Source organism: Medicago truncatula, chromosome 7, assembly GCF_003473485.1.
Source record: "Medicago truncatula cultivar Jemalong A17 chromosome 7, MtrunA17r5.0-ANR, whole genome shotgun sequence".
NCBI classification, from domain to species: Eukaryota; Viridiplantae; Streptophyta; class Magnoliopsida; order Fabales; family Fabaceae; genus Medicago; species Medicago truncatula.
In genome coordinates, this window is record NC_053048.1 from 5,354,070 (window position 1) to 5,366,799 (window position 12,730).

The window sequence follows — 12,730 nt, forward strand, 5'->3', positions numbered from 1 at the left end:
AATTAGTTACAGAAGACTTACTCTATACTTGCTTGTAACACAATCTTTAGTGTGAATAAAATTTTCAATTCAATATTCTATCTCTCTCTCTCCAACAAACTTTAACCTCCATAACCAACTTCATCTTCTCCATTGAAACCCTAATTTCTGTTTTGCTTGCACTACAAGAAACCTTACGCTGCGCTAATATGTATGTGGTTCTCTAGGCAAAAGTCGTGATTTTAAGGTGCTTTCTTGGAACTTTCATTCTTATTTGAACTGATGCACATTCTGTTGGATTACATGGTAAAGGTACACTAAATCTAATATAATACTCTCTCCGTCCTAAATTATATGACGTTTTGGGAATTTCACACGTATTAAGAAATGTAATTAATTTTTTGTGGGAAAGAGATATTATGAGTTGTTTTGCAAAATTACCCTTACTATGATATGCGAAAGATGAATGAAAGAATTGAAAGAAGAGGGAATAATAAATAGTTAAGGATATAATAGGAAAAGTAACATTAATGTTTCATTGGTATTGTAAAGCGACATATAATTTAGGACGGAATGAGTATTAGTATTCTAATAATTACAATAATTCAAGGATTTTTATGATGTTTCTTGCAATATAAGTGTCATGATTTATATAGGTAAAATGACATTCAGTTGACACTTATCTAAGGAGAGTGACCTTCCTCAACACCATATTTGATAAGAAGGATCTTCTTCCAAAACTCAGTTATCCGCCAATAACATCCATCCACCAATAATTCAAAACTATAGTTGCCATCTTACAATATGAGATATAGAAGTTTGGAATACTACTCAAAAACAAGTAAACGAGTACCATTATACATTTGAATCTAACATATATGAAGCCAATAAGTAAGTCTAGATTTTAAACCTGCAACATAGGTTGCAAAGTAGAAAACATCCTGAAGTATTCCAAGGTATTGAAAAGGGAGGAAACCTTCATTACAATTAAGAAAACCTGACGCCACATGCATAGATTCTTGATCTACATTAGAGTATCATTCGCTTCCATGGAGATTATAAATCATTAGCTCAGAGTCTCTAACTTTAAACCCCTTAAATAAACCAAAACCAATCGCCTCCTGATTAACACGACCAAAAAATATACATGTGATCTTTTTTTGTCTGCATGAGACAATTTTGTTTATAAAATCTAATCAAAAATTATTTTTTGTTTGCAGGCCTAATTCGAGCGATTTAGTATTTATTCTTAATCAGCGCAGAGGACCGAGTCGGATAGAGAGAAAATATTTTTCTTAATAAAAAAATAAAAAAGATATTTGAGTATTATAAATATCATATACTTGAGACAAAACGTTGTCACGTGACTTAATTAATACCAATTGAGCTAAACTCACGAGAACTCGATCTTTTGCCTTTGTTTTCTCTAACTTGATAATCAATTTTAAATCAAAGTACAATAAGAGTTGTCTTGTGCAGTTTCTTATTTTTAGCAAATCAAACACAAACTAGAGGAATGTTTCAATATCAGGGCCTTTTGTCATGAATATTCTCAAAAAATCATCAAATGCTATAGGCTTGTATATGGGAGGAGCACCAGAACATGTCAAAGGTTTTGCTGGTTCTATAATACTTTCTTTTGTTGGACGGATGAAGTAGGCAACAGTGGTTCTTGCAGTGCCTGAATTTGTCACAACACGGTGCTCTGCTCCTATCAGCCTTCCATTACTAATGATCTACACATTAGTGAGAGAAAAAATTTAAATTCAATATCACTTGTTATTGATATGTTCAATATCCATTTGAGCTCAATCACTTGTTATTGTTACTAATACTTAACTTATAAAGATTTTTCTAACATGTCAAAATTTGTATATTTTTTCAAGAAATATCAAGACTTGTACATGGATAGCTCATTATATGTTTATTTTCTAATTAATTACTCGATTTTATACTTAGTTGAATTCAAAGAGATGAAGAGCATTATTGCTAATATTGACATGGATAACATCAACTTTATTATTGGATGAAATGCATGCTTCAATTTTTTTTGGAAATGAATTCAACATAAAATGTGAAATTCATACAAGTTTTATCCAATAAGAGAATGAATATTAAATAGAGTGTTTATAGCAAAATTAACTCTTTTTTTTTTATCAATGATAGTATACCAAAATGTCCTTCAAAATTAATGACTCTTCTTTTTATAATTTATACATTTTTTTTTATACATTCTTTTTATCCATTTTTTAGAATTGGGGAAGGAGAATTTTTTTTATTATCAAAGTGGTACCAATGATATTTTACAGCCATCGCTAAATTGATATAAATTTAGTATCGTGAAGTTATAAGACTACGCTCTTACCACTTAAGTAACACAAAAGTGTTTGTTTGATCCAATTAAATGAAACGAGGAATAATGTAGGTAATGAATCTAAACTTTAAATGAAACTAACAAGGGTAAATGTGAATAATTAATTATCTTAATTGTTGAACAAATGACTCAAAATTAGTGTGCTGGGAGTTTGAAATCGTGACACAATTTTGGTACCGTGATAAGATTTTGGCACCGTGACATGATTTTCAAGTCACGATATAGGTGTATTTTTGGAAGCAAATCATGACATGATTTTTGGTTAAGGGCACAATACAGTATTACATACGAGCTTAATCGTGAAACAATTTAGGCAAATCGTTGCGTGGTTTTGCCTGAATCTTAACAGTATATAAGCATCCTTTGACAAATTTGATGAGCAAGTTTAGTGAATCTCATGGATACCAAAGGAGGGGACTTTTAGGGTATTTAAATACTAAAGGTTGAGGGTCTTTAGGTGATGTTCAAAACTTCAAGATGTGAATCTTTGAGAACCAAAAGAGGGGGCTCTTGGGAGAGGGTCGGTGCCTTTTGGAGAGAGATTCATTGGATTGGTAAACACTTCAAATGAGGGTCATTTGTGATAAACTTAGGTGAGTCTTGGGTAACCAAAAGAGAAGATCCTCAGGAAATCAAAGGTTAAGAGTTGGGAAACAAATGGAAAACACATTGGGCGGGTGAAATCATTGAGTCTCTTGTTTATGGGAGGAGATTAGGAAAAGAGTAGAAATTAGGTTTGTTCTTGGATAGTTTGTTGAAGATAATTTATTGTAAACCTTTTGTATCTCTTTGTAAAGAACTCATTGATAGTGAATTGGAGAGATAAATCTCTCCCCCATAGCAAATCATTGTTGGACTGAATAGGGTAAATATTTTTGATGTGCTGTTCTCTTTTCTCTACCCTCTTTATCTTGTTATTATATGGTTCGATTGTGGATTTGCTTTACACTTGGTTACGAGATTCAGATCTAGATATATTGTTGTTGCTTGTGGTTACTTGACACCATTAATACCTTTCTCACGTATTTAAATTTCATTGATGTGAGATTTAAAGTTACTGAATTCACAACATTAATAATAAATTATCCTTCTTGTCTTTATCATTAAAAATTAACTTCGGACTTATTTATAAGAATTTTATTTTTAGGGAAGACTTATAAGAAAATTAGTTAAGTGCAAATAACTTTTTTTAATCTGATAAACAAAGTAATGGTATTTTATCCTTCAAAAAAAAGTAATGGTATTTTAAAATGTACCCTTCATAGGAACTTTCTTTGGGAAAAAAACTGTCATTCGTAAATAAACAAATATTAACGGATGGGTGTTTTAAGAATGATATTATCAAACAAAGTAAAAGTAATTAAATTCACTTTTATTTAAGACCAAAAATTATAATTATTTGTTTATATTCAAAATAGGAGAAAGTAAGTAGTTATTTTGTTTATATTTTATAAAGGGAGAGAATACCTGCAAAAGAAGCCCAATGTTAACCACAAAAGCATATGGAATTGGCTCAACAACAATCCATTCCCCATCTTTGAATACTTGAAGAGCATTTATATCATTTTCTTGAAACAGAATGGTAACAAGGTTAGGATCCCTGTGCTTGGGTGTTCCCAAAGTTAAACTTGGCTGTGGACAAGGTGGATAGTGATGCCCTAACAATAATGGACTTTCACTAAGTCCACCAGAACAATATTTGGGGTCAAGTCCTAACCCTTCACATATCAACTCCAATATTTTAAGCCCCAGTGCTCTCATTTCTTGTGTATATTTTGCAACTATTTCACTGGAAAGTGTGCAATATAAAAATGTTAGTAAAATGATTGAATTAATAGTTCAACTATAAAATATGATAATTATAGTTATAATATGGGAAATGCGTTATCGTGAGCTTAACTCAGTTGGTAAGGACAATGCATAATATATGCAAGATTCGGAGTTCAAACCCTAGCCACCACAAAAAAAAAAAAGGGAAAATGTAGACCGATATCTCCGGGACACCGGTTAGCATGACCTTTATAATAATAATATAGATCCTTTATAATAATAATATAGATAATAATATATAATAATATTAAACAAAATCAATATTTTTCAAAGAAATATAAAAAAAAATGAATGTGTTTTCTCTTTTTCTCTCAAAAAAAAAAAATTTAATGTGTCCATATTTAATTAATTATTTTTTTCTCATACATTCTTACAATACTGGTTTCTACATGCAATTTGATCTGCGCATAGCTAGGTAAAAAAAAAAAAACTGAGCTACTCCCTCTGTCTTTTACTTAAACATTTTATTTGTTTGTTATTTTTTATTAAAAATGGTAAGGATGTATTTTGGACCATCTTTTAGTGGTTTGTATAAAAATAAAAAACAAAAAAAAAATAATTGAAAACAAAACTTTGGAAACTTGCATGCAGCTTTTTCCCATTCTTAAAGTTGGTAGGTAGTTAGTTAATATATGCTCAATTATTATTCATTCTTACTTGCAGATTGATCTTGATTATTTGTACGTACGAAGAAGTATAGCCATGTGGGTGTTGTTAATTTCATGCAGCCAATGGTACTAATCATAACCATGCATATGGCACTCTATAATATGCAACAATATATAGTCACATTCTATATGCAACGGTATCATAAGGTTTTAATTTGAACCATAAGTTCCTGCATTGTTGTATGGAAGAATAATTGAAAGGGCAAATATAACCCTCATTATTTTATTATATGGCATTTTATAGTATCAATATAACACTAGTTTTTTTTATCATACAATTTGTTATTTATGACTCATGTGTGGAGAGTTTGTTGAGACATCACAATCAATTAATTTAATATACAATGTATGTATTCTAAGATGAGCTCAACCAAAATAAGTAGTTTTATTTTTTTTTAGAGAAAAAAAGTAATTGTTAGAAATTGCATTATCAACTATTTCATATTTAAGAAATTAATAAAGTGAATAATAGACAAATTTCAAAATTATACTATTCTAGCTAACCATAGAAGTAACGTATTTTGGTATGATTTTACTAAGAATGTGATTGAATCAAATGTTTGATTGTGACCTATAACTTTCACAATCAACTTTAAGAAAACACACAATCAATCTTTAGGAAAGAGGTGGTATTTGTCAACTGGGAACACATCAACCTTCCACCATCAAGCATCTCTGACTCGAATTGAAAAAAACTATATTATCTTGATCGTTATCAAGGATTTTAATTTATTCATTTGATTAAAAATCTGACCTAGACCTCAAGGATTAAATAAATTGCAATTTGTGAAGGCCAAAAGAAATAAAAACTGTTGAAGAACATTATTAAATAGAAACAAATTTATACAATGATTAATGAATGATTAGTCGTAGTTAGGGTTGGGAATAGGCCAGGCCAGGCCAGGCTTTGATAGGTCTGAGCCTGGCCTACGAAAAAATTTGCAGGCCTGAGCCTGGCCTATGGCCTTTCATAGGCCTATTTTTTGGCCTGGCCTGACCTATTTAAAAGTCTGGCCTAGCCTGAAAGCCTATTTACAAGCCTATTTACTATTAAAGTCACTAAACATTCCATTTTATCTACTTTTAAATAGGTTTAATATGTCTCAAAGCCTATTTCAGTGTAAGACTTGTCTATCACTACTATAAGACCTTAAAAGCCTATTTCACTATAAAGCTTTAAAGCCTATTTAAAAAGTCCACTATGAAGCCTAACATGCAATAACAGACCGGCCTATTAGGCTTCATAGGCTTTTTTGATAGCCTAAGCCTGAACTATTTACTTAAATAGGCTTTTTAAAAAGTCTAAGCCTAGCCTTTTTAATAAACAGGTCAGGTCAGGCTTAAACAGGCCAAGTCATAAGCCCTTGTAGGTCGGCCTGGCCTATTCTCAACCCTAGTCGTAGTCCAAGTTGGAGATCATCTCTATTTCTTATATATCATTAGGCAAATATTAGTGGTTTATGTTAATTTATAAAGTCAAATCTTAGACTAAACAATTGGTTTTATGGTTAATGAGCTCCAAAAAAGATGAACTATTTAGTAGAAACATAGTTTGATTATTGGCTAAAACAATTTTTAATCAAACTTTATTTACCTCATGACCGAACTTCAGATAAGTGTGACATTTTTAAGAATTATCTCACTCTTTTTTTCTTCACAAACCCTAGCCATCACCACTTTTAATTCTTGATAACGAAACATGGGTGATTTATGGTCAATTTTATTTCGTTTGTGTGTGTGATTTCGTCATGTTTGCACGACTTTGTTTGTTTTGATTTTCCGTCTTTGTGCGATGTTTTTTATTTCCCATCTTAGTACAATTTTTATTTGATTCACGTTCAAAAAATAGATTTGAGCAAGTGCAAGTTCAATTAATGACTTTGACGTCGTCAACGTTGTAGATTTGGAGACATAAGTATTTCGGGGTCTTGAATATAGTCATATTTGCAGGCACGTGTACTATGTAGTTTTATGATATTAACATGGATATTGTGAGATTGTTCGCGGATTTCTCCCTTTTATTTTTAGTGACTTTAAATTTGTATTGTATTGATATACTCTATCAATTTGAATAAATAAATATGTTTTGTGCTCAAGGTAAACAAGTAAATTTCCAAATAAGTTTCCTAAAAAAGTAAGTTTCCAAATAAAAAAAGTATAAAAAATTTATTTAAAACATTGAGCACTGAACCGTAACTAAACAATTAATTAACAGCTATAACCATCATGCACTGGGATTTATTATTTAAACAAAGGGAAATTTTAATTTGTGCCCTTAAAACACATGTTAAGGATTCCACTAATAAAAATATTATATCGAAAATTGTGTTAATTTACTGTTTAAAAAATTTAATATTAAACAAAAGATATTTATGCATAACATGTGCCCTAAGGGTACAAGTTAACATGACCCTTAAACAAAAAAGTTAAACCGAAAAAAAAACAAAAAAGTTAAAATAGAAGAAAGGATATGTAGATATACCGGTATCTTGAAGGCTTTTGTGGCCAAAACTCCATGAATTCACCTGAAGGTGGACAAATATGCCTTAATGTGTCCCTCCAATACTGAACAAAATCTTTATTATTAATCTCACGACTTGTATAGAGTCTACAACTTCCATTAGGGTCCTTTGAACTTTCACTTATCTTTTCTAATTCAGGCATGCCATGAAATTCCTTGAAAATGTTCATTGTATCATCCATCAACTCCTTAGAAACTCCATGGTTAACAACCTTATAAATAAATAAATCCACAAGTTTTTCATATTAAATAACGACAAACATATATATATGATTCAATCAAAATTCTCTAGAATTTTCTTCCAAATTAAAGTTCATTTGAAAATTTGTCATAAAAAAAGTTCACCAGCAAAACTTTTTTTTTTATTTTTTTTTTAGGGAATTTTTATCATTTCTAGTCGCAATTTTAATTATGGACCACAATTTAGAACCCTCTTATCTATTTATATATTTTATTTTGCACCATCCTGGAGAATTTTTCTTTTTTTTATATAGGAGATTTTTAATTTTGTATACAATAAAAAAAAAAAAAAAACATTTCTAATTAAAACCATATAGGTGAAATATTCAAACGTAAGGTTTCCAAAATCTTAAAGTACAAACCTGGAAAAATCCATACTCCTCAGAAGCTCTCAAAACCTGCAGTAATGTTTCAGCATGGTCATGACTCCCAAGATCCACCACCGGGATTGACTTGCCGGAAATCACGGACGCCGTGCCGGGTCTACTTTCCGGCGGTTGCACATACGATAAAGGCACAGTTGAATGAAGATGAAACCAGCTAGAGACAAGCATGTTATCCATGTTCTCAATGCCTAGGTTCTCTGAATGTGTCTATTTAAATGTGTTTTCTATGTTTATAGTGTAAAGTCATAAAGTTTAAGTTAATATATTCCATTATTTAAAGAAACATTAAAATTAAGTCTTATCGATGAACACTTGTAGACTATAAAAAAATAAAAGGCATTACCTACTTAGTAATAAATATATATAATAAGGAAGGTACATGTGGAAACTTTACAGTTAACTCTATCACAACAAGCACAAGTCATCTCCAAAAAAAATAAAAAAATACAAGCATATATGACTCTGAAGTCTACTAAAATTAACATTGCCACCAGCTCACCCATCATCACCAACTTTAATAAAAACTAGGGAAATACACATGCTTGCAAATTTAGAGGTTAAAACATATGCATCTAGAGTTTTCCTATGTACAAGAGTCATGTGATGTCGATATATCTTTCATTAATTATTATAGTTTTAAGAATAGAAAAAGGATATCTCTTCAAAAAAAAGAATAGAAAAAGGATATTGATGGTACATGAAGAGATCTAAGAATTAAATTGGAAACAAAAACTGAGAGATAAAATTGTTGGGATTAGATATCAAAGACTCTGAAGAAGCTTATGATGGCTCACAAGAAGCAACACATTTTAAAAGAACTTTCAAGTACAAGTCTTCACATCAAGAAGTTATAATCGTTGGAAACAAAGACAATATATGCAGTCAGAGATGAACACTCAATGTTGGGAATGCTTTCAATGATTAAAGCTACCTATGTTAATGAACCAATCTCAGATGATGGATGCATTGTGACAATGTAAGAAGAGTTGAATCAATTTTAGAGAAATGATGTCTGAGACTTAGTTGCTAAGCCATCTCATAAGAACATCATTGAAACAAAATGAGTTTTCAAAAACAAGCTTAATGAAAAAGGTGATGTGGTAAGTAATAAATCTAGACTTGTAGCTTAAGGCTACCGTCAGCTAGAAAGTATTGATTATTTTGAAACTGTTGCACTTGTTGCTAGATTAGAAGCAATCAGATTACTACTATCATATGATGTTAATAATGATATCATTTTGTATCATATGGATGTTAAGAGTGCATTCTTAAATGATGTCATATCTGAAGAAGTATATGTCAAGCAACCACTTGGGTTTGAAGATTTAAAACACCCAGAGTATGTTTTTAAACTTAAACTGTCACTCTATATATGGTCTGAAACAAGCTTCCAGAGCTTGGTAATTGGTATGATAGATTGAGTAATTTTCTTTTAGAAAACGATTTTAAAAGAGGTCAAGTTGACACTACTCTCTTCAGAAAGACTCTAAAGAATGATATCTTAATTTTTCAAATTTATGTATGTTATACCCTGATTTTGGACCTAAAAATACTCGTACAAATTTCTTTTTTAACACTGATGTTTGTCAATTCTCTGTTATTTTTCTCTGAATCTTTACTCTCTTTTTAAAACATATTTTACTGCCTCTGTCTGTCTTTTCTTGCATTACAAGTCATTTAAGAACTCTCTGAAACGTCGCGTTACATTTTCTTGCATTTTATTTCAAAAATCATACAAAAGGGTATTTTGGTCATTTCCTGCAGTGGAACCCATTTTAATCCCTGTGTTTGTCTCTGAGTCTTTTCAATTTGTTTGTACAAATCTTTGTTGAGTCTTTGTTTAAAAATCATTTCAAAAATTGCATCTGAGTCAGTTTGAGTCAGTTTAGTCCCTAGGGGCATTTTGGTCTTTTCCTGTCAAAATTTCGGCAGAGAGGTATTTTAAAATACCTCATTTTTGGAACTGGTTCATTTTAGTCCTTTTGTTGATTTTATTTTTGGTTTCACTTTACGTTTTGCCCAATTTACCAATTTTAATTCAATTTTATTTTTTAATTACATTTTAGTCCATCAAACAATTTCAAGAATTGCATTTCAGTCCACTACTCTTTAAAAAATTGCATTCTTAGTCCTTTTTTCTTATTTGCTGTCCAGTCCTTTAATTTCATTTTTTTTGCAGAAAGGTCCCAAAACAGATGTCCTTTTCTCATTGGTCCAGAATCACACATGGCAGTCTATAAATAGACTTTTTCTGCACAGATCCAAAAAAATGGCAATACACATCACCAAAAAAGAAAAAAACAGATTCTCACTTTCTCTCTCTTTTCTGTTAGATCAAAACAAAAAAATTTCTCAAGAACACAAAGAACCCTAACCGAAATTCATCATCAATTCTCAGAGATTCGTGTACGAATCTTCATCATTGAATCGATTCCACCGCAATACAAGGTGCGAATTCCTCACCGGAAGTGAAGAACTCAAGCACCGATCACGGTGGGAGAAGAGGAAGGGAAAATCGAATCTGTACAGAGGAAGGAGAAGAGGACAGAATCGAAAAAACGCAAGCAATCGAAGCCAGCAACAGAAACGCAAGCACACGAAGCTGAAGCAACAGCAATCGAAGCCGAAGCAACAGCAATCGAAGCCGAAGCAACAGCAACGAAGCGCACACGCGAAGAACACGAAGCAACAACGCCAAGCCAAGAGCCGCTGCAATCGTGAGTTCGAAGTGCCAAAGAGGTAACCGCCGTCGTTCTCCCTCTCTTCTTTTCCGTTTTCTTAAATCTTTTTTTTTTCATCAAGGTTCAAGTTTAGATCTACTCCGATTCAAAACTCCTTTGAAAAATCTAAGCTCGGATTCGAGTAGTATGCAAAAAAGGATGTCCAAAAACGTAAAAAGTTTTTGAATCGGAGAAGTTTCGAACTCCGGCGCGGAGGCGCCACCGCCGTCCGCCGCGCCGGAAAAGCCATGTGAATCGGAGAAGGTGACCGGAAATCCTAGAGAGAAGTGAGAGCTTCTCTCACTAGATTGAGGGAAGAAAGAGAAAGAGGAGAAGAAAAATGAGAAAAACCGGTTTTCACACCTATATATAGGCTGCTGAACCGAACCGGTTTATTCTTGGTTCTTTCCTTTCTTTCTCATCCGTTGGATCTAGATTTTAATTCCTGGATCGATCCAACGGTCCCTGTGCTCTCCACCTGATCCGTCTCCAGCAGCATGGGTTTGGGCCTAGTTTTTTTTCGTTTTTTTGTTATTTTTTTTTTTTTGCTATCTGCACCCTGTTTCTTTACTAATTGAACCTCTGCATGTTTGAAAAATACTCTAAAAATTGCACAAAAAATATCACATGATTCTTGGTGGATTCTCATATTTTTGTGATGCTTTTCAACTAAAAAAATATGATAAAGATCACATGTGATGTTTTTGTTCAATTAGTGTATTTTTGGTCCATGTATGTGCATTTTTTAGTGCAATATTCCTCATGAAGCGTTGACATGTGATATGACTTCTTGGAGTGCAATTTTGTGATGATTTTGCTGCTGATTATATGTGCAATTTGCTGCTTTTGTATATCAATTTTAATTCCCTCTTCACCTTGCAATTTGTATGCATTTTCATTAGTGAATAAAGTGTCAAAATGTTTTGAAAGTGCGCCATAAATTCTAGCATAAAATATGTCCCATCTTTTTTTCATTTTTTTTACACAAAGCAAGATCTCTAAAAACGCCAAAATAAAGGGATTATGGGTCATACATGTGCTAGAGTTTTATGTCCATCTTCACACACATTTTGCCACTTTATTTGCTTCTTTTATGTCTTTCCTTTCAATATTATTTTTTGTGCACTTCTATTATTCTATGCTTTGTTTTACTAATCATCTCACCCTTTGTTTCATTCATCTCATGAGCATTTCACCATTCCATTTCTATTTCCACTAGTTTAGCCATTTTTTTTTACTTTTATTCATATGATAAATGGTGTAATATTTTAGATAGTTTAGTTTCCATTTTAATTTTCGCAAGACCATAGAATGTATACTAGGACAAAATGTAACGGACTATGGACTATCTCTAATAATGTACACCGACACAAGCACCGACACTCGCACACACGTTGCATGATTATCGATTTAGGTGTATGTTTAGGAATTCGACGCCTAGTGAAATTTCTTCTTCAAAATAGGCTAAATTTTTCAAACAAACTTTGGAGTCAAAACTCCAATGCCTTTTTGTGAAATAAAAATAAAGATCAAATTCGACATTTTTCTTCTATGCCTTACGGCTTCTCTCCTCTTCTTCAAAAATCATTTTCCAAATAAAAATAAGATCTCAATCATCTTCTCTCCCCCATTCTTCACTCAAATAAAACTTCTTTTCTTTCAATAAGTAGGCAATAAAAATAAAGCGTAGAAATAAACTTAGGAGAACGGTTCTTATGGAGTACCATAATCGCTCCGGGTGCCTAACACCTTCCCATAGTGAAAACGACCCCCGAACTTCGAATCTAAGGGTTTTTTCTCAATTTTGCCCTTCCCAAGAAAAAATAGAGAATATCAAAGATTGAAAGGTTCAAGCCTAATTTATGACTTGACACCCGAAAATCGCGATAACAGAAATGGCGACTTCACTGGGGACACTTTTAGCGGGTCACGCCTAGTTTTCCTTAGTTTATATTTACGCTTTGTTTTATTGCTTACATATGTGAATACTTGTTTATTTTCATTTGACGTGT

General features: G+C 32.0%; 1 protein-coding gene across 2 annotated transcripts; it reads right to left on the bottom strand.

The window, feature by feature from the left end:
- Positions 1–692: 692 nt before the first annotated feature.
- Positions 693–8,232, bottom strand: LOC25497608 (protein DOWNY MILDEW RESISTANCE 6). 2 transcript variants are annotated; one of them, XM_039828316.1, is made up of 4 exons: positions 7,975–8,232; positions 7,334–7,584; positions 3,821–4,142; positions 693–1,100 (listed from the first exon to the last, which is right to left on the bottom strand). In XM_039828316.1, the coding sequence occupies exons 1-4, from the start codon at positions 8,173–8,175 to the stop codon at positions 1,017–1,019; spliced, it is 858 nt and encodes a 285-aa protein (XP_039684250.1). In that variant the 5' UTR covers positions 8,176–8,232; the 3' UTR covers positions 693–1,016. The 2 variants fall into 2 exon arrangements, with proteins under 2 accessions (XP_039684250.1, XP_039684249.1); XM_039828315.1 differs by lacking the exon at positions 693–1,100 and adding an exon at positions 1,287–1,715 and having other exon boundaries at positions 7,975–8,229.
- Between the last annotated feature and the right edge of the window lie 4,498 nt (positions 8,233–12,730).